Consider the following 23,289-nt stretch of genomic DNA (forward strand, 5'->3'; position numbering starts at 1 on the left):
CATTTTAAAAACAAAGTGATATATGTAAACATTACCTATGGTATGGACAAGGAAGTAGTGAACGACTAAAGTAATGGTATATTAAAACTGTTGCTTTGACGTCAGTTTTCTCTTTCAAAAAATACTAGAACACACCCGCGAAATCGCGGGCATTCAGAGCGTATTTGAAAGGATGTAAAGTGTTGTAGGAATAATTTTGTAAAAGATTTAATGACTTGAGAATTTCAGGAAAAGTATCAAAAGTCATAGGTACTTGGGGACAGGAAAATGTTTTTTTTAACCCTCCTCCTTTATTTCCAAAATTCCCATTTTTTGTTTTCTATTAATTTCATTATGAACATACATTTAGTGTACATGTATTATGAACATTCCAGTTAGGAGCCTGTAATTCAGTGGTTCAGTGATATTTGTTTTTCGTTCTTTTTTTGTACATAAATAAGGCTGTTAGTTTTCTCATTTGAATTGTTTTACATTGTCATTTCGGGGCCTTTTATATCAGACTATGCAGTATCGGCTTTTGCTTATTGTTGAAAGTTTAAAGGTGACCTTTAAATGCTAATGTCGGTGTCATTTTGGTCTCTTGTGGAGAGCTGTCTATTTGGCATTCATACCATATCTTTTTTTTTGTAAAACATTTAGTGACTTGAGAATTTCAGAAAGGTATCAAAAGTCATAGGTAATTCGGGATAGGATAATTGTTTTTTCTAGCCCGGCTCCTCCTTTTCCCACAAAAAAATCCTTTTTTTTGTTTGTTCTCTGTTAATTTTACTGACACATTTTTTAAGAGGCTGGGACATGAATCATTGAGCTTTTCAGCCAAAAAATGGAAAATAGAAAAAAATAGAATTTCTTCAAATGGTGATATTTTCATGCATCCATCGTGTATAAGGCAAAAAAAAATGTTTTGTTGTTGAAATCCGTTTTTATTGTTTGTATTAGGACCCTTATACCTGGGACCCATATATAACCAATGACTGTTTTGTACTTTGACATATTATACACATTTTACAACGTAATAAACACTTAAAAATTAAAGAAAATGTTTATACTTAAGTAAAAAGTTAATAAATCAAGGAAAAATTATAGAAATAATAATTATAACATTTTGTAAAAGGATATTTGAGTGGTTTGTGTAATATATTGCCCCTTTTGATCGATAAATTTAATTAATGTTCAACATTCATTTTTTCAAAAGCGCAACATATTATCATTGAAGTTATACATTTAACAACAAGCAGACATGCTAGTTGAAAAATAAATAAAAGAAAATCGGGTAGCAAATGACTAAAAGGACAGTTACGGAAAGCTGAAAATTTGAATGAAATGCAGTTGGAACATGTTTTGATTATCTCCCCTGACAACTGAGATACTCGATTATCTCCCTTACACACTTCCTGTACAGCAGACAACAACATTGATTTGAGGATTGCAGACGATTTACAAGATTTTTGCAGCAATTAGATACTGTACATACAATATGAACAACAATTATGACACAACAATCAGGTAATTTGAAAAATATTAACCACCACACTGCAACCATTCAGTTTTCTAGGTACAAATAAAAAATATGAGCACTGTCCAAATCAAAAGCTGTTTTGCCATAAAATTTCTGGATATATACTGCCTTACTGGGTTGACTGGAGGATAAAAATTACTTTTCAATTTCCATAGAGATAAAGATAGTACAGTAAGTTCCCAACCATAAATTGTCCTGTCATTTTCAACTGAAATTGACATTCTTGAAAAAAATATTGCAAATACAAAAATGTTACTTCAAGTCAAGACCACAGGCACTTGTTTCTATCCATAGAATATATAAATATGGATAGTCTACCTTCCTGTGGTCATGACCCAGTTCTATAAAATAATTACCAAAAGATGTAGAATTTTTTTAAGTTTTCTTATTCATTTGGCCATTAATTTAGTCAGACTCGTTTACATTTTCTCGCAATAAAGCCAATATGAGTACAAATGCAGGGCAGAATTTTTCTGGATGTGTATAATATCACTTTTGCTTTCAAGCAGTTTTTTTGTTTTTTTTTTATGTGCAACTATTCATTTCAGTGGCTGATCCAGGAACTTTCATAAGAGGGGGCCCACTGACTGACTAAAAGGGGGCCACTCCAGTCATGCTTCAATGATTCGCTATATTATTATATTTAATCAGCCAATTTTTTTCCTCAATAGGGGGCCTGGGCCCCTGAAAAACCCTCCAAATCTGCTTTCCCATTTTCAACCCCTTATACAACTTAATCCAGAGTTTTCCTTTAGTATCTATAGAGAAAAGATTAATAATATTATTTATTTTTTCCTGAGCCGGGCTGAGTTACTTATTTTCAGCTTTTTCCAGGACAAGTCATTATGCCCCACCTACGATAGTAGAGGGGCATTATGTTTTCTGGTTTGTGCGTCCGTTCGTCCGTCCGTCTGTCCCACCTCAGGTTAAAGTTTTTGGTCAAGGTAGTTTTTGATGAAGTTGAAGTCCAATCGACTTCAAACTTGGTACAAATGTTCCCTGTGATATGATCTTTCTAATTTTAATGCCAAATTAGAGATTTTACTCCAATTTCACAGTCCAATGAACATAGAAAATGAGAGTGCGAGTGGGGCATTCCTGTACTGAGGACACTTTCTTGTTTTAATAATTTCTGTCCCCTCTCTCTCCTTCCCCCTAGAATATCAAATGTTTGTCCCTTTACAAAGCATGTACAAATACTTTAAGAGACACTAAAGGTGTTATTGTACATGTTGTATGTAACAGGTACTGCAATCCCACTTGGAGTGTACATGGTGTACATGTATATTCAGTTTGCAGTCTTTAAACATTGTCTTCATTTGTGGACACGGCATAAAACACATACTACAATACATGTATACTGTTTAATAAAGTATTCATATTTGGCAATTTTTAATTTAAAACACAACACATGCCTATAAAAAATCATCCATAATTTGGCCATTTTTATAAATATAAAACACAACACACGTTGATATATATATATCTAATATTTGAACATGTTGAATATTATATATATAGTTACAACAGAGGCAGAAATTTCAAATCAAAGTGTAAACTATACACTGGCAATATAAGCTGTGTGCGTACGTTCCTGTAGGGTTGGCATCATGCAAGTTATTATTTAGAACTGAAACGGAAAAGTTAATTCCTTAAAAGGGCTGGACTGCAGTTGAAAGGGTCCTCGGCATTTTATACTTCTACTGAAAAAAAATGTGATATATATGTTGTTATCATGTTCAATAGGAACAATATTTCCCCTTGAAACATGTCACCTACAGACCCATCAAACTCGAAGTGTTCTTGCAATGGTTTATTATATGTTCAGTGTGCGTCACAATTTCTACAGGAGCCAACATGTTTAAATCACATCCTTTAATAATATATTAAATCAAAAGTTGCTGCATATTTATACATACCGCATATATATTCAAAAGGATATGTAAACATAAAATATCAGTTAAACCTAAATTTGACTGTGTCCATCAGATATACAAATGTAAAATGCAATAGTCAATCATGTAAAAAAAAAACCATTTAATTTGATGGTGCAGTGCATGGTTAGCATGCTAGTCATGCATTCGGGAAATCTATGGAATATTTTATTAGGGTCAAATTATGAACTTTAAAATTTTAATTTGTTTTGGACGCAAAATTATTAAGTAAAAAAAAGTATACCAATTTTTTTTAAAAAGTTTAAATGGAGCATATTTGAAATTGAGAATGGAAATGGGGAATGTGTCATAGAGACAACAACCTGACCATAGAAAAAACAACAGCGGAAGGTCTCCAACAGGTCTTCAATGTAGCGAGAAATTCAAATTCCTGCACCCAGAGGCATCCTTTGGCTGGCCCCTAAACAAAAATATACTAGTTCAGTGATATTAAATGAACGCCATACTAATTTCCAAATTGTACACAAGAAACTAAAATTAAAATAATACAAGACTAACAAAGGCCAGAGGCTCCTGACTTGGGACAGGCGCAAAAAATATTGACTTGAATATTTAGATAAACAGTAAACAATTTTTGTTTTGAAGGTCTGTGTAAATTCATCGTTTAGCTCCACCCAAGTCGCAATGTATAAAAAGGAAACAATTATAGATCGGCCTTTGACACTGAGAATTAGCTCACACCAAAAAGCGTGCTATATGAGGATCCCTAAATGACCAGTGGAACACAATTCAAACCAGAAAATCAACGGTCTAATCTTTTTACAAAACATTTATTTGAATTCTTTCCTTAATCAAAAAATCTTCTATTCCTACCTACCAATCCTTTAGTTGTATTTCAAGAAGGTGAAGTTATTAAAATTGTTTTTGAAAGTGTTATTTAATGTTGTATTTGAAAACGTCAGACCAAAGCACAACAGCAACACCATCGCACTATGCTTCCCCATCACACCTCTGAGTCCTACATGTATAAAAAAGAAGATGTGGTATGATTGCCAATGAGACATTACTTTCTTTAAGAGACCAAAATGAAATAGAAATTACAATAACAGGTAACCATACGGTCTTCAACAATGAGCAAAGCACATACCACGTAGTGACTAGTCAGTTATATAAGGCCCCTATATGACAATGTAAAACAATTCAAACGAGACAACTAATGGCCTTATATTTATATAAAAAAATGAGCGAAAAACAAATATGTAACACATAAACAAACAACAACCACTGAATTAATGGCTCTTGACTTGGTACAGGCGCATACATACAAAAAGGGGGAGGGGCAGCTATTCAATATAACTTCAACTTTGAATTTGATGCTTGAATTTCCAGAAAAAGGTTCGATTTTGGACATTCTTGCTTAAATTTCCCAATTTTAAAGTTTTGGCTCTAACAAGTCCAGTTCAATGTTAGAGTTTTGTGCAAATAAGAGTCACTGAATATCTGGCATAATATCATTTTCTTTTCCTGAATATGCATTTACTTTAACCTGCCACTGTACCGTTTTTAAACAATTATCCATCCAATAACTTAAAAATATGGTCATGGGAATTATTTTATTTTTTGTATGTTATTTATGATAATAGACCTTTTACAGTCATTTCAATTTTGAGGTCAGAAATATTTTTTGGGTTTTGGAAAATAAATTAAACTTTTGATATAAGGCCTAAAACAAAATATTGTTTGTTTCCCCAATCCCTACCGACCCTTCAAAAGTGATCCTACTCATGAAATTTTATTGTCAAAAATAAGTCAAATATTATTTTATTCATTTCTGATTTTCGGGCCTGCAAGATCATCCAATAATATTCAGGCTTTTTGAAAAAAAATAAAAAATTGTACCTACCTACCTACCTACCCACACCTGGCTTGGCAGGGTCAGGATTGGGAAAACAAACAATAAATTGATTTAGGCCTAAGACATGTGTTAGATATGTTTGCTGTAAAAGCGATATTTCACTATTGATTTTTTCTAACTTTATTGTTAAATGATTCTATTTTTTTGCAGGTGGAAATCCTTTATGCTGTAGCTTTGGAGAATTTACTAGTGTAAATAATATATTTTGTGAGTCAAATGCTAAAGCTGATTGTAACAAAGTTCTACCTCTTATATCATGCAACAAATCCATTGAATCTCACTGCAGACGTTTTCATATAAACTTTAAAGATGTCAATAGTGAAGCTGACTTATTAAAATATCGTGGAGGATTGTTTGATATACCAACAGAGCAATGCACAATTTGTCCAAACCATAGGTACAGATTAGGCTTAGGATGGAGAAGTAGTCAATTATGCATGCTGAAATATTGTTCAAGGGGAAAGGAAACACAAAAAAGAAAGAAACCTCTTTTGAAAGGAACTATTGCTTTGTGTCAGTCCCTTTATCTGTGGAAACAAAGACACCAGTTAATACAGATTGGATCAGGTAGCAATCTATTTTAAAAGAATAAGTCCAATGAACCAATATTCAAACTATGAATAACAAACCTTTGAACCTCCTCATGGGGTTATTGATTATAAATGTGATTATTTTGCCATTTGTTACTGATTATTTGATTACTAAACCAAATTTTACATGATTTTTTGATTACAGACTCTTGAGTTTAAAGAAATAGAAATAGTTAATGATGAATGTGATTATGGGAACACCCCCCCCCCCCCCCTTGTGGGGCCTCACTTTTCACTCTGTAATAAATTGTAACTACATGTAACCCATGCTGTACATCATTTACATTATTTGTATGTTTTTGACCTATCATGCTTTGAATGATTTTTAGTCATGTCCTCCACTTCAATATAAAGTAAAGTTTTTTTTTACATTTTGCTTACAGGGGTGTGTACTTTTTGTCGGAAAGAAATAGTGAAAGAATTAAAGGACCATGAAACAAAGGATACTAAAGATTATGAATGCCAGCTGAATGTAAGAATCAATTATAAAAATATAAAAAAGAAGATATGGTGTGATTGCCAATGACTCTTCAAAAGAGATCAAATGACACAGAAATTAACAACTAAAGGTCACCATACAGTCTTTAACAATAAGCAAAGCCCATACTGCATAGTCAGCTGTAAAAGGCCCTGAAATGACAAATGTAAAACAATTAAAACGAGAAAACTAACGGCCTAATTAATCTACCAAAAACATTAACGAAAATTAAATATGTAACACAGCAAACAGCAACCACTGAATTTCAGGCTCCTGACTTGGGATATGCACATACATACATAATGTGGTGGGGTTAAATATGTTAGCTGGATCCCAACCCAACCCCTGACTTGAGACACAGGGGTGTAGCAGTACAACATAGGAACGAACTATAATAAATCAGTTGGAAAAAGCTTAACTCATCAGATGAATACAAATAGAAATAAATCTAAAAAAAAAACACACAGTGGACGTGGCTGGGTACTTGTATATCCCAACAACAAAAAGAATTAGTACAGATCTGAGAGTACTCGCAGCAGTTACTGATCATGACAGCTAGTTCAAGTTAAAATCACAAAAAAATTTCTGAAACCATTTACTGATTTTAAAGAAGCAAATCCCTTACAAATTGCTTTCAAATTATATATATAAACTAAATGTTTTCTATTCTTTACCAAATTATTATTATTGAGACTTCATCATAACAATTGATCTACAATCAAGCCACGTCAGGAAATCCTTATATTGGCGGTGTTCAAACTCCAACTTGGCCAAAAGGCCAAAACGAAGAAGAAAAAAAAATTATGGATGAGCTGTCTAGTACAATACCTTCTAGTTTGGGTCCTTTTATCATGATATAAATATTGATAGGGTTACTGGGTATCCTCATTTTTATATGATTTCCAAAAACATAGTAGATTCAGTTATTTTCTATATATATACATATTTAAATGATGCTGCCAGATTAGAATTGATTGATTTTTTTTTCCAGAATGAAACTTGTATTGAAAGAGATCTAGAGACAAATATGGAGTTGCACAGTCAGTTTTACCTAGCAGATCAACTAGACTATCTTATGGAAGAATCACAATCAGTAGAAGAAAGTGAGAGATATGAAATTACAGTAAGTCAGCTGTTTATAATGTACATGTATATATCAAGTCATATTTGACAGAGCTTTTATGTTTTTATGCAACACTTGTTGATAAACAGGTAATATGCATAAGCCTTATCTGTCTGTACATTTGTATGTCATTCCCCAAATGATTTCCATTCTCTTACTTAAATTTTCCTCAAACAAAAATTATAGAACTTTATATAATACATAATGCTTATAACCTCAAAACATAGATCAAGTTCCAATTTGGTTGGTGTTACCTTTACCAATTCTTAATTGTATGCCTCTCAATGGTATTATATCTGAACGAGGGCATCATCTGTGTCACAGTCTCCATTTATTATATAAAGTGGGGTACAAAAGGTCAGCACCTGTTGTGAAGCTTTCTATTTCAAATCTGATTGGTATGCCTCCGCCGCTATGTTAATGGGGCATTATGTTTTACCCATGTCTGTCTGTATGTATATGTTCTTATGAATATCAAAAAATTGGCTTCCATTCTCTGACTTTAGTTTAAATTTGATGAATTATTTTGTCAACTTTGCTGTCATTTAAATTCTGGTATGGAAGTGTTGAGATTTTTTTGCAGAAAATTAAAAATGGCAAATATTTTGCATAGAGCTCATTAAAAAAAATAATATCTTATAGAATCTTTAATTTTTTAACTAGATTTTCAAAAAAAGATCATACAATTTATATTTTGGTTGTATGTATTGTATGGCACACAGGCAGGTTAGTTGGTAAGCCAGCAGCTCTGGTCCAGTGTCTATGTATAATGATAACCTTTGAACTGTTGCTTATATTTTTCATAAAAGCTTTTTGAATTTAACATATTGTTACTGATGGAACAATGAAGGTAAAGTTTGATATTAGCAAATTCCACTGTCATGGTTATAGATTAAAAAATGGTGTGACACAAAAAAAGAAAAAACAAGACTGGTTTAATTACCCTCATTGTGTTATTCTTGTTTCTATTTGTTTTTAATTTAAGAATAAAATAAAATAACAACAAATCTCTTTTTTTATAGAATGAAGTGTATGTGAAAAACAAGCAGAAAGTGGAATACAGCAGTCCTGGTTACCTTGCAGAATTTGACAAATTTGTAGAAAATGAATCAGTAAAAGAAAGTGAGACAACTGAAATTACAGTAAGTTTAAAACTAAAACACATTGATATTGTTACATTATATTCAAGATGATATATATGACTTATTTACTCTATCATCCGTTGTTAGTGATTTATATACTGCCTGCGTCAGTGTCTTCATCGGTGGAGTCGCAAAAACTTTTGTCACACTTTTCTCATCAACATAACATTGGGCACAATCTTTATATATGGCTTAAAGCTTTAACATTGTGTTATAGTGTGTGTATTTATTTCATTGCCTTTCAACTTCCTGTTGAAACTTGTCACTTCTTGGCAACATATGTTTTCCATGGAAATATAAAAAAAGAAAGATGTGGTATGATTGCCAATGAGACAATTATCCACAAAAGACCAAAATGACACAGACATTAACAACTATAGGTAGCCATACGGCCTTCAACAATGAGCAAAGCCCATAACGCATAGTCAACTATAAAAGGCCTCGATAAGACAATTTAAAACAATTCAAACGATAAAACTAAATTTTTATGAAAACAAATGAACGAGAAACAAATAAATGTAACACATAAACAAACGACAACCACTGAATTACAGGCTCCTGACTTGGGACAGGCACATACATAAATAATGTGGCGGGGTTAAACATGTTAGCTGGATCCCAACCCTCCCCTAGTACAACATACAACATAAGAACGAACTATAAAAGTCAGTTGAAAAAGGCTTAAATCATCAGATGGAAACTCACATCTAATGTTATTTTTAATCCTCCTTGCACTTTTGCGGGGACATAGAAATACTGGATGTCCAGTTTTGTAAGTGCTCCCAAAGGAGGAATTCCTGTGAGGTTTTTTGTATATAACTTATACTAGTACTAAAGGTTAATATCAGCAATATCTCCGACAAGTTCTAAAATGAACTTTTTTTAAAAAGAGTTGCCTGCTTGGAAATATTAATATTATGGAAAATTACCTCGTTAACACTCTCATAGGTATAAATTCATTAAATGTGTATATTGGCTATACCTCGATCAAATTTTAAGTTCAGCACTAAATGTTATAACACTTAATTTTTTTAAATATTTATAATCAGTGCAAGATTTTTTATTAAATTTGATATAAACATATTCTTTGTAGGAATTTTGCCAGACAGATTTTACAGATGATGAATCTCAGGGTAGTGTTTGGCGGCCTGACAGCCAAGAGTCTGTGCCTGAAAATGACTTAAAAAGAAAAGCCCTGGATTATTTTTTGACTGTTTGTGGTCTAGATCCAGTCAGCCAGCTACAGTGTAATTGGGAGGAAGCGTCTGAGCGCACTAGAAGAAATCACACAAATACAGCAACTTCAATCTTTCAAGAAGTTTTGAATGTTATTGCTCCTGGACAAGTGTCTTCTTTATCAAATGCTGTGCTACAAAGATTGTCTTCAACACAATCAGATGACAATAATATGCTTGAAGTTTTATCTGCTGCATATAACCAAGCCACAGATTGGGGAACACAAAGACAGATTTTATCTCTGTTTGGGGGAAATTACTCCTTGAAAGCAATTAAGGAATTTATTCCTGACTTGTCAAAATACAAGTACACCACAGCCAGAAAACATTCTTCAATGATTGGTACTGGACAACCTGTTAGTAAAACATCATATAGTCGAGAGGGTTTGACAGATGAGCAGATAAGCCATTTCATGGACTTCATTATGAGTCCATCCATAATGACAGATGCACCATATGGAGAGACACATCTCAAGATTTCATCAGGGGAAGTGTTTCATGTGCCAAAAATAATATTGAACAGTGTAAGAACCCGTGTTATTGAACAATATGAATCCTATTGTAAAGACACACATTTTGATGCCACAGCAAGTTCAAGATCCTATTTGAGAATAATGGAGGCAGTTGAACCAAACATTAGAAAGTGCATGAAGGGGTTGGACAACTATGCTGCTGATGGAGCCAAAGCATTTGAAGATCTAAAAAAAGTTGCAGAATTACTTGGAAAACTGGGGAAGGGAGCACTATGGCAAGAGTCTATCCAGAAATCCTTAACCTTGGGGAAGCAGTACCTCAAAATAGAATACAAGGTAATTAACTTATTATTTGTAAGAAATGTCATGTTGTGTATCAATGTAAAAAGAAAATGAGAATATTATGCACATCTAAATTTTCCATTAATAAAAATGAATTTCTGAATTCCATAGAAAAAAAATTCTCCAATATTTGAGGACATTGTAGACCAGCAACTGTTAAACACAACTGTGCTAACAATACCAAGTAGCTACACATTCAAGAAACTCTTTCTTAACTTCCAGACTTTCCTCTCAGTTGCAACAAAAATGAAGATAATTATAACATGAACTTTTTTATTCTTTTCAGTTGCATATTTCCAAAGAATCTGAAACTGCAGACCATTGTTGTAACTTTGCCTTATCAGATCAATCAAAAGAATATACTGCTTCTTGTCAACATGAGCACAACCAAGTGTGTAAGAAATGTGATGACTTAACAGAAACCCTGGTAAAAATAGAGAAATCATCAGATGAAGTATTATATGAGTCAGCTGATCAAGAAGATGACACCATATACATGGTTGAACAGGTAAAAAATCCCATTGTATATTTGCTGATATCTTCCAATTACCCATAAAGCCCCTTACCGTTGAAGCTGAAGTGGACTTAGGGATTTCATCCTGTCTGTCTGATAAATCAGTTTTCCACATTTTTAGCTCACCTGGCCTGAAGGGCCAAGTGAGCTTTTCTCATCACTTGGCGTATGTCGTCCGTCTTCGTTAACTTTTACAAAAATCTTCTCCTCTGAAACTACTGAGCCAAATAAAACCAAACTTGGCCACAATCATCATTGGGGTATTTATTTTAAAAAATTGTGTCCGGTGACCCGGCCATCGAACCCCAGCAATCGAACCAAGATGGCCGCCATGGCTAAAAATAGAACATAGGGGTAAAACGCAGTTTTTGGTTTATAACTCAAAAACCAAAGCATTTAGAGCAAATCTGACATAGTTTAATTGATTATCAGTTCAAGATCTATCTGCTCTGAAATTTTCAGATGAATTGGACAACTGGTTGTTAGGTTGTTGCCCCTGAATTGGTAATTTTAAGGAAATTTTGCTGTTTTTGGTTATTATCTTGAATATTATTATAGATAGAGATAAACTGTAAACTGCAAAAATGTTCAGCAAAGTAAGATTCACAAATAAGTCAACAGGACCAAAATGGTCAGATGATCCCTTTAGGAGTTATTTCCCTTTATAGTCAACTTTTAACCATTTTTCGTAAATCTTAGTTATCTTTTACAAAAATCTTCTCCTCTAAAACTACGGGGCCAAATTAAACTTTACTTGGCCACAATCCTCATTGGGGTATTTAGATTAAAATTTGTGTCCAGTGACCCGGCCAACCGACCGCCATGGCTGCCATGGCTAAAAATAGAACATAGGGGTAAAATGCAGTTTTTGGCTTATAACTCAAAAACCGAAGCATTAAGAGCAAATCTGATAGGGGTTGATATTGTTTATCAGGTCAAGATCTATCTGCTGTAACATTTTCAGATGAAGTGGACAACTGGTTGTTAGGTTGCTGTCCCTGAATTGGTAATTTTAAGGAAATTTTGCTGGTTTTTGTTATTATCTTGAATATTATTATAGATAGAGTTAAACTGTAAACAGCAATAATTTACAGCAAAGTAAGATCTAAAAATAAGTCAACATGACCAAAATTGTCGATTGACCCCCTAAGGAGTTATTGCCCTTTATAGTCAATTTTTAACAATTTTCATAAAATTTGTAAATTTTTACTAACATTTTCCACTGAATCCAATCATTATAGATAGAGATAATTGTACACAGCAAGAATGTTCAGTAAAGTAAGATCTACAAAAACATCACAATCACTATAAACACAATTTTGTCATGAATCCATCTGTGTCCTTTGTTGAATATTCACATAGACCAAGGTGAGCGACACAGGCTCTTTAGAGCCTCTAGTTTTATGTCATTCTTGAATATATTGATTTTATAGTTGGTGTATAGTTTAACCATGACAAATTACAGATAAAGTTCCAATTCTGTTGTGGTCTGATGATTTTTGCAAAGTTATGGTTCTTGGACTTAGGAAATTAGGAAACTAAAAAACGTAATCAGTCTTTGACACTTTTTTTCATCATGTTTAAAGATTTTGATTTTATATTTGGTATATAATATAGTTTAAATATGACAACTGATACATCAAGTTCCAATTTTGTTTTGGTAGAATAAATTGTCAATCCTTAGGAACTATTTATTGCCATGTTATAGTCTTAGAATGGTGGATACTATTCATGCTGGTTTGTGTCCACACTTGTTCATTAATAATATTTGGCAGAGTATTCATCTGTATATGTATATCTATACTGCATATATCATAATGAAAAAAAAATATGAATGAGGGTAAATGTTTATTACACAAAAGTCCATCTTAATAAAATTGAGAATGGAAATGGGGAATGTGTCAAAGAGACAACAACCCGACCATAGAAAAAAACAATAGCAGAAGGTCACCAACAGGTCTTCAATGTAGCAAGAAATCTTAATACCAGGATAAGATAAAACTGGTATGAAATGATGCTGCGATATCATTGTTTTTCTTCATCTAAAAGTCAAATTCCAAAAAAAAGAACTGAGTAACTGTATTAAATGAAAACATACTGTATTACACGTCAAGTAAAGGGAAATACTGAATTCACATAGTGCAAGAGATCAAACAAATTAGGTTATCTATCATCAACATTTTTTTGTGTAATACATATACCTTAATATCCCCATGAAACACAGTGAATTACAAAATGATACATTCATTACAAAAAGAAAGAAAGTAATAATGTCAATCACTAGAAATATAAATGAATCTAATTTCAAATTAGCTACAAGCAAGCATTTTTCTTACACCTATGTGAGAACCATCAAATAGTGTTCTTATTTTACAATAAAAGAGCATTATAAATAATAAACTCCTTTTGAAATTACAGCTCTAAACCCAACTTTAACTTATATAAATAAATGCACCATTTCACATATTTACTAATATTCATGTACCTGTATAATATTTTATATTTCAGAGTATAAAGGCCATCCAAGAGTGGAAGAAACACCTCCTGAGATCCTATAACCAGGACACAGCAAGAAGCGAAATTCTGCATAAATTATCAAAAGATGAAGTTTTGGTAGAGAGAGACTGGGCTATGAAATTCCTGCCCATGCGCTATAGAGAGTCTCAGTCTAAATGGTTTGGCAAAAGAGGGTTAAATTGGCATGTTAGTGTAGGATCATATCATACTTCTGATACGGATGACCTAAAAATGCAAACTATTATCCATGTCTTTGATAATGCTTCCCAAGATGCAAGAACATCAAATGCTGTACTAAGAAACACTCTCCAACAATTTCAACAAATGAATCCTTCCCTCAAAAAGGCTTACATAAGGTCAGACAATGCTGGATGTTTCCATGGTTTTTTGGCAGTCAGTGAAATAGCACTTATCAACGAAGAAGAAAACATTAAAGTTGTGCAAATGGATTTTGCTGATCCTCAGGGAGGAAAATCTATCTGTGACAGGAGGGCTGCACACATAAAATCAGCAATTAGAAAATATGTGAATGAAGGACATGATGTGTGCACTGCAGCTGATTTTAAGAAAGCACTTCAGATATGCAGTTTAAGAAATGTAGCTGTGGTTGTTGCACTACCTCCAGAGAGCTGTAACAAGAAAGAGATCAAATCTCAAATTAATAATATTACAACCCTAAACAACTTTGCCTACCAACAAACAGGTATAAGGGTGTTCAGACAGTATGGCGTAGGGGAAGGAAAGTTTCTTACCAATTCATCACTAAAGCTGCAGTTGTTGAGTTGCAGTAATATTACTGTCGTAGAAGCTTTTGCTGGCCACCTTAGTTCAATTCCATCCAGAACAGCCAGGCAAGGTGTTATAGTTCAAGAATGCAGAAATGAAGCATCAAATATTGCAGTAGATCAATCAGATGTTGATATTGAGGAAGAGATTGATGATATTGGGAGCAACCTGTTTACCTGTTCAGAACCAAATTGTCTATCAACGTTTAGCAAGTATGGTAATTTGGTCAGACATTTGGATGTTGGTTCTCATAGAATAAAACCAATGGTTTCATCTTTAATTGATAAGTCTAAGATACAATATGCTAGTAAAATTGAACAGAAATTGGTTGTTTTACCTAGCTGTTGCCACGAAACTACAGAACGTGAAAATTCCTGCAAATTGGGTGAAGGATGGGGTCTAAAACAAAGACGAACTGTAAAAAAATTCACGACCACACAAATTTCTTTCTTGAAGGAAAAATTTTCAAAGGGAGAAAGAACTGGACACAAGTGTGACCCAGAAGAGGTTTCCCTAGAAATGAGAAGTGCTAAAAGCAGTCTTGGAAAAAGATTTTTTTCCAAAGATGAATTTTTATCAGCTACTCAGATTGCTTCATATTTTAGTAGACTTGTTTTAGAGAAAAGAAAAACAGCATGCAATTCTTATGATGAAGAAGATATGGAAGCTGGAATAGCTGCAGAGACATTGGAAGAGTTACAAGTGTTGGCCAGGAACTAACTTTACCACTAACTTTGTTATATTATTCAATTTGTAGTCTATGCTCAATTATGGTATTTCTGTTTAATTGTCTTTCTTAAACTCTTTTGGGTTCCAATTGGTCTATAGAAAATAGCCTGTTTTTAAATATTTCTGTATTATTATAAGATAAAAAAGATGATATTTATTGTTAGATCCCTCTCTGTCTTTCCATCATTATTATTTTGGTGTCTTTAACTTTTGGGGGAAAAATCATTCAATAAGCAAAACATGATTTGCAGAACAGGATGCAACCCTCTGGCGCACTGTGAAAAGTCGTAAGGTTGTAAGTCACTGGCGTAGATGGAATAGGCTCGTAAACTTGATCTGCTGCAATTCAAATCTTGCTTAAAATGTAAATGTATTCATTGTTATGAATTCATGTCTTTTGATAAGGTACATCATAAATATTCTATGTTAATTTTATGTTAAAAAACTCTCAGTCATGGCTTACTGACTGAATTATGTCCATGGTTTAAGTTTATGATAAGTTTATATTGTAAGAAAACCTATGATGTTTGGTATGTAGTTGAATAACCATTGACATGTATATATATACTATAGTATCCATGAAACTATATGACCCGACACCTTCAGACATGGTTCATTGACTTTTTAAGTTCAAAGTTAAAGTTAGGCATCTATGGTGCTCAGGAAGGGTAAGCGTGACTTGCATCTTGCATGAAACATACATATGTTTCTCACAATGGTTATGTTCTGGAATGGAGAAATGGGATTATGAGTATGTGTTTATCATTCAGTAAATTATTACAACTGTTGTAAGCTGAAAAATCCTCACTTTTCTAATTTGTCATATAAGGTTGTTAATACCATTTGATTTTTTAACCTATATCAAAGTTGTCTTGGTTAGAATGATAGAAATATAAATGATCTGGCTTAGCTTTGTGTTGCAAAATTCAAAATTCTTCTTACTTTTTATTAAATTTTATCGCTCCAAGATTTTTTTTAACCTTTTTAGCACTTTTTAAAAAATGTTTCATGAATAAAGTACAGCCAGCAATAATTGACATTGGTAAACAATTATATACCCATCTTTAATCATAAAAAAAGATATTCTGTTCTCAACACTTGATAAAAAGTAATAATGAAATACGTTGCTATGGCCTTTATTTGGTTGCTATGCAACATTTTTCTTCAAAATATTGATATTTTGAATCTGATTATGTGTGAAACATATTAAGTGTTGTTTATATATATGTTAATTCTCGTGGTATAATAAAACACCAGTATTTTTAAGTCTATTCTGGAAAATAAGATTATTTTTTTTTGATTTTTTAAAATTTTCACCAATGCTAAAAAAAAAATTTTAATCATTTGCTACCCATTTTTTTTTTTTTAAATAAATTATTATACTATAAATGAACAGGGAATAAGAAAGAACTTCAAATTAACTGTTGCGATTTTTTTTAATTGGCATAGGAAAAATGGTGTTTTTTGCATTTATTATTATTATCAAAAAGTTGTAAGTTTTATGTAACCATAGCAACAGAAAAAATAATTGTTCACTTAATTTTTTTTTTTTTTTTATTTATAAAATAAATGATTAAGCAATGATAACTTATAAGATACCATATGCTTCAGCTTTTTGTTCTTTTCAAAGCTGAAAAAGTTGTATATTTTGTTTAAATTATTGCATTTTTAGTCCGTATAAAGTGTATTGTATTTAGTTGCTATGGAAACCATCAAATTTGATAAAAATTGAAAAAAACTTTATTTATGTGTTATTCTTGTTTCAGCTGAGCATTTATCATCATTTTTATGAAAATAAAAAAATATCACTTTCCAACCTTAGCTCAATGATTCATGTCCCAGCCTCTTAATTATTTTAGCGCTTATCTGTATATTATGAACATTCATTAAAGGGGGGTCGGGGCAGAGGCGGATTTTGGGGGCCCGGCCCCCCTTTTCTGGAAAATAATTGGTTGCTTATATAGGGAATCACTGAAGCATGACCGGAGCGGGCCCCTCTTAGGCAGTCAACGGGCCCCTGCGTATGAAAATTTCTGGATCCTCCACTGCGAAGGGGCCCTAATCCCAATATCCCGGGCTTGAAAACATGAAATCCCGAGGTTTTGAATTTATTATACAAATTAAATATCTCGACATCCCGAAATTTGAAAAAAGAAATCCCGGATCCCGAAATGGTCAATCCTGAAATTTCGATCTTAAAAACACCCGTTCCAGACGTCCCGAAAGTGTATTGTCTTTTTACAGTCAATTCACAGTTTAGTTTAATCGGGCCTCTCTTAGGCAGTCAATGGGCCCCTGCGTATGAAAATTTCTGGATCCACCGCTGCGGAGGGGCCCTGATCCTAATATCCCGGGCTTAAAAACATGAAATCCCGAGGTTCCGAATTTATTACTAGTATACAAATTAAATATCTCGACATCCCGAAATTCGAAAAAAAGAAATCCCGGATCCCGAAATGGTCAATCCTGAAATTTCGATCTTAAAAACACCCGTTCCAGACGTCCCGAAAGTGTATTTTCTTTTTACAGTCAATTCTCAGTTTAGTTTAATAATTGATCCACAGCGGTCATTGATATATATTATTCAGACCCTCTCTATTAAATAAACCCTGTGACTGCCGTGGATAGTAAACTTGAAAATGATATCAGACAGAAAATACACTTTATTCGTAGTATGTGTATTTGTTTCAAAGTAAAAAGAAAAACGCAAACCGGAGGTCTAATCTGACTTAAATTTCGTCCAATGACGGATATAAGACAGAAAATACACTGTATTCGCAGTATTAATGTATGTTCAAAGTATACAGAAAAACGCAAACCGGAAGTCTAATCTGACTTAAAATTTCGCCCAATGACGGAAACATATCCGTAAGTCTTTTTTCTCGTTTTTCACCCAAAATAACTCAATCTGAATAATCATATGAATGGATGACAAATGCGATTATGCACTGTACCGATAGGACACAGAGACATGATGATGATTAACTTATTGTGGAAAGAAGAGAAGCGACACCCAAAATGAGGTCTTTTCGTTTAATAGTATAGATGAGCCTGATATCTTTGAGGAGTTTGTACAGCAGGTTCTTTTCATAGATTATAAACTAATAGGATTTGTTTGTTCCATTAAATTGTCTTCCTGTTTATATTGGGTAATTTATGATTTCTGTTTACAAATAAATTTTGTTTAGAACAAACGATAATTCAATGATGGTTTTTGTCAATCTCGTTTACTGTTTTCTGTTTCTTTGTTGAAACAGTTATTTGTTTTTACAGCGATTAAGATTATATTACAATGTTGATTGCTATACCCCAATTTTTGACGTTTTTACCTATTTTATCATTTGTTTGGTTAACACGTTGTATAAAAAAAATTATCAGATCGTCATGCAAGTGCACGTGAAAGGCGTAACTAGCTTAACATCAAAATTTCATCAACCCTTTTCTCCATCGAGAAATGAATGTATGAAGTAAGCAATATGACAGTTGTTTGCCATTTGTTTGATGTGTTTCAGCTTTTAATTTTACTTTTTAATAGTGGACCTCCTGTTTTGAATTTCCCTTGGACTTCGTTATTTTTGGCAATTATACTCTTTTCTGTCCTAAACTGACATTCACCATACTTTATGATTATGACTGTATCGTACAACTATATCACTTCTGCTGTTTGGGCTGGATCGCCATTTTAGTAGTGTATAAAATCTTTTCATATCTGAGTGGCGACCACCTCATGAAACGTCTTACAATCGATGTATTATTCCATTGTGATAATTATTAAGGGCCGCATGGATTTTATAATTGAAGGAATTTTTTTCGAATCTGATTCTTTTGTATCATGGTTAATCTGTTACCAATAAATAAGTTTTTGAAAAGAAGGTAAACCTGGATGACAGAAGGGTTTATGTGTTAGAACAACATTTTACGCTTCGTCCTTAGTAAGATGTTATGTTACAACGTTGGTTTTTTTTTTACCTTTTACACTTTTCGAACACAGGGAATAAATACATGTCACTATGTAATTATCTGTTAAAGATAGATTAAAACCCTTTTCATGTCAGTAACAATAGCGAATACTTTATGAAATCAGTTAGTATATAGTAATAAGAGATATATATACTTATAATTTATTTTATCCTTACACATATGGTGTATAAGGGAGTCTTTTTCGTGACATAATATAAATCTTCTTTCTTTTTACATAGATACAGTTGATGTTTTATAATTCTGATTTGTATACAAATTTTACACAAGCTGTTAATTTGTCAAGAGGTGTAGTGATATTAGCAATTTTTGTAAAAGTGAGTATTAAATACTTCAGATTTAACCAAAATATTTTAAACAATTATTTTTTAAAAAAAATGATTAAAAATGTGAATAATATTATTTCACAGTTGAAAGGTTCAGTTCTGGTATGAAACATTGATTTACCGTATTTCCATAATAGAACTATATTTACGAGAGAAAAAAACTGTACCAAAATAAATAGATGAAAGGTATTAGAATAACTTTTCCGACGTATTACCTCATAAAAGAGGGACGAAAGATATCAAAGGGACAGTACAACTCATAAATCGAAAATAAACTGACAACGCCATTGCTAAAAAATGAAAAAGACAAACAGACAATATGCATGTAGATAAATTGATTTCTTTCAACTAATATCTGACTTCTTTATTCATTTTACAAAGGATTGCAATTCACTGATTTGTAATTGCAATTATTTCTTTGTAAAATTTATTTCTATTGGGAATTGACTCTGTTCGCTGCGAAACTATTTTATCACAAACCGTTCCATGCTATAAATATTAGATTATCCCTAATGATATAAATCAAATATTTGTCTTCCTATAATTAATTCTTATGATATAGTATGAGGTCTTTTGAAATAATTGTTTTTATTGTATGTTAGTCAATACGTTAAAAAGTATCGACTTTTTTCCACAGCTGTTATAAATTTATTGTAATTGATTACAAACATCATCCGTAAGTCAGTTTTAAACATGATGGAAGATTAGTGGAAAACACATATGAAAAATAGAAGAAACCAAATACCACAACCATAGTTTCACTGCTGTCTATATTGTTATATTCTCATTAAGAGCTGTAGTTATTTTAGACTTCATCTCTGTCAAAAACCTATCATCTCTCTTAATAAATCTGAAACTTCATCAACACTCCATTCCTTAATGTTAGCAATAGATACATGGTCACATGCAGTATTTTGAATTTTATCTCGCACCAGTTCGAAAAAAACCCCAGGTGAAATGAAATACATCCTTTAATACATTTAATAGATTATTGAGGGTTTGATACAAAATGATCAAGAGCAAAACCAGTCGTTACCATTTTACATTTAAAAGTCATTTTCTGCTAGCATTTGCAGTTTTCGTTCATCTAAAGCATTTTACTGACTTTCTGTGAAATGCCATAGAGCATTTAAACAAATAACGTTATTGTTTAATTTAGCAAATCAGATTAACTTTTATTATAACACTTCAATGTAAAAAAGATTTTTTTAATTTTTCACTAGGTGAAAGACAACGAAAACCACAACGAGCTATCCAAGTTAACAAACTTTATTGAAGATGTGCGATATAAAGGTAATATTTCTATCAACGACTATAATAACCAAGAAAAGGCATATTTTTCTCATGAAAGCTACAAGTCTATTGAACGAACTAAATTTTCTGTTCTTTTTTGTTCTCTTTTAATAATAAAACAATTTCTGTTTTAAACATATTTTGTGTGAATTGAAAGCTAGTGAATCCATATGACCCCGTCTCTTTAGTTAAAATTGAACTGTGAATAAAATATACAACTTGTTGAGAGCTTAAGAACAGTCATTTTAGATATAACATTCATTTTAGACAAGTTGTTAAGTGCTTTATTTTAAACAAAAAGGTATAATACAAATTCCAGTGCACGAAGCAAAAATATATGTAAAATAACCGTCATCTTGATAAACTTCAAAAACTTGTATATATCTCTTTTGGGTTTTGGAGAAGTTGAGATTCAGTATACAACAAGACTAGAAGGGTTGCTTCATTTCTTAATCTTTTCTCTAAATATTGACAGACTATATTGGACAACTTCAAACTTAAATCTGTGAAGAAATATGAGGATTTCAATTTAACAATTGTTACCTTCCAATTTCTCACCAGTAAGATAACCTTTGCTCCATTGCATTGCGTTTAAACCTATATCAGTTAATGCATTACCCACATGCGTATTCACGTGAAACAGTTGTCTTTAATCTGGTAGTGCGCCTGATACAAATGCTACTCCAACAGATTTTCTACGAAAACCACTTAAATCAACATATTATAACTTTAAATATCACCACCAAGAAACGATGTGTCTTGCCAAATATCAATAGCAACATGTGTGTAGTCTTTGATTATTAACAGATTTCCTAGAATCTATAAGCGATAATGTCCTTTTAAGTTCTTAAGGGGTTGTTTCAAAATGAAAATAGAACTTTATAATTTGCTGTGTCCTAAATATTAATCTGGATTAAATTTTCTAAGGAAAGTTCAGAGTAAAATGTTTGACAACCAAGGATTTATAAGTTCCGACACAGGTAGAGAGCTATTACAAAAAAAGGCCTAGAATAGTAGCCTATCCAACTAACAGCTACAGATTAACTGGCCAATACTTATTGTCAATTTACCATCTGTGAACAAATGTTGATTGCCAAAAGAGAAGAAAAACAATAATGAAAAAAACAATTTATAAACAGAAGAATCGATTGTGCATTTCATTTGTGCAACCACTAAAGATATGAATTTCAAAGTCGGCCGATTGTCGTGTATGATGTTATACCTGCTTGGTTGTCGTGTTGCATGATGTTATACCTGCGTGGTTGTCGTGTATGGTGTTATACCTGCTTGGTTGTAGTGTATTATGTTATACCTGCTTGATATATTGATTGAACAGTGAATTGTACCACACACCAGACTATTACTTAACCATAGTTTCATAAGTATATATGATATTTTCATATGTTAATGAGACATCTTACCATATGTTTAAAACATCATTTTTTAAATGTTTTCAAGGTGAACAAATGGAAGTCAATAACATAGATTTACTGAAACTCATTCCGGATAGTCGACATTATATGACATACGATGGTTCCGTTACACAACCTGGGTGCCAGGAAACAGTCACGTGGATAATTATGAATCGACCTATAACTGTATCAAAAGATCAGGTGAGGCGAGTACTCTTGTTAAACAGGTCTGAATCTAATGACCTCTTTGAAAATAAATATTTAAACTTATGGTTAATATTTTGGAAATGCAATTTTACTAATAGTTTAAACATTTCCAATCAGTAAGAAAACCCTATAGCGGGTATAGTTTTGTTATACAACGTTCAAAATTAAAATTAAAAACATATCGTGACACGAATGATAACCTGATTTTATCCATACTGTTCAAAGCTTGTAATAATTTAAAATTTGTCATGTTAAAAGAGGTAAGGCAGATTAAGTGCTTGTGGCAGGTCAAGTGTGTGTGGCTTGTGGCATTTCGTTTGCATTTATGGTAACACACTGAAAACGAGGCCATCTTTCATTTGATAATATTATAAACATCATGTAGCAGGTGGCTGAATTGTATTGTTTTCGAAAAAAGTTGAATATAGTATTGTAATTATCGTTAATCGTTGCCCTTAATATACTTAACTGACAATATCACTAGAATCAACCTTAAAAGATATACAATAATTCTTTATGAGTATCTCACAAGTATATTCACAAAGTGTATTCATACATGACGTATTTAAATAATTTGCAATGTTTCTATTTCTGGGTCAATTCTTAACATTCAATGTGCTTTTAAACTATTTTGAATTGATTAACTGATACGAAATGTTCATGTCTCTACTTTTTAGCTTTAACAGTCTTTTATATCTTGAGGCACTGAAATAGTCGTCTGATTTGTAAATTAACAGATTGTGATATTTTCCCTATTGTGACATATTAGCTGTTGATTCACGACGGATGGTGTATGAAACGCATACAATGTCCAT

General features: G+C 32.4%; 2 protein-coding genes across 3 annotated transcripts in view; both read left to right on the forward strand.

Annotated features, from left to right (window-relative positions):
* LOC139486829 (carbonic anhydrase-related protein 10-like) overlaps positions 1–23,289 on the forward strand; it is a 66,306-nt gene that overhangs the window by 35,960 nt on the left and 7,057 nt on the right. For both annotated transcript variants that reach the window (XM_071271832.1, XM_071271830.1), the window contains exons 5-7: positions 19,458–19,553; positions 20,786–20,855; positions 22,314–22,468. In XM_071271832.1, coding sequence (XP_071127933.1) covers positions 19,458–19,553; positions 20,786–20,855; positions 22,314–22,468 — 321 coding nt within the window. The remainder of the gene's footprint in view (positions 1–19,457; positions 19,554–20,785; positions 20,856–22,313; positions 22,469–23,289) is intronic.
* On the forward strand, positions 1,391–17,074 carry LOC139486826 (uncharacterized). The gene is made up of 8 exons (XM_071271824.1): positions 1,391–1,506; positions 5,480–5,896; positions 6,303–6,391; positions 7,389–7,520; positions 8,543–8,662; positions 9,756–10,706; positions 10,999–11,220; positions 13,735–17,074. Exons 1-8 carry the CDS (start codon positions 1,491–1,493, stop codon positions 15,247–15,249), a joined length of 3,462 nt encoding a protein of 1,153 aa, XP_071127925.1. The 5' UTR covers positions 1,391–1,490; the 3' UTR covers positions 15,250–17,074.

This window comes from Mytilus edulis, chromosome 8 (assembly GCF_963676685.1).
Source record: "Mytilus edulis chromosome 8, xbMytEdul2.2, whole genome shotgun sequence".
Taxonomy (NCBI): Eukaryota; Metazoa; Mollusca; class Bivalvia; order Mytilida; family Mytilidae; genus Mytilus; species Mytilus edulis.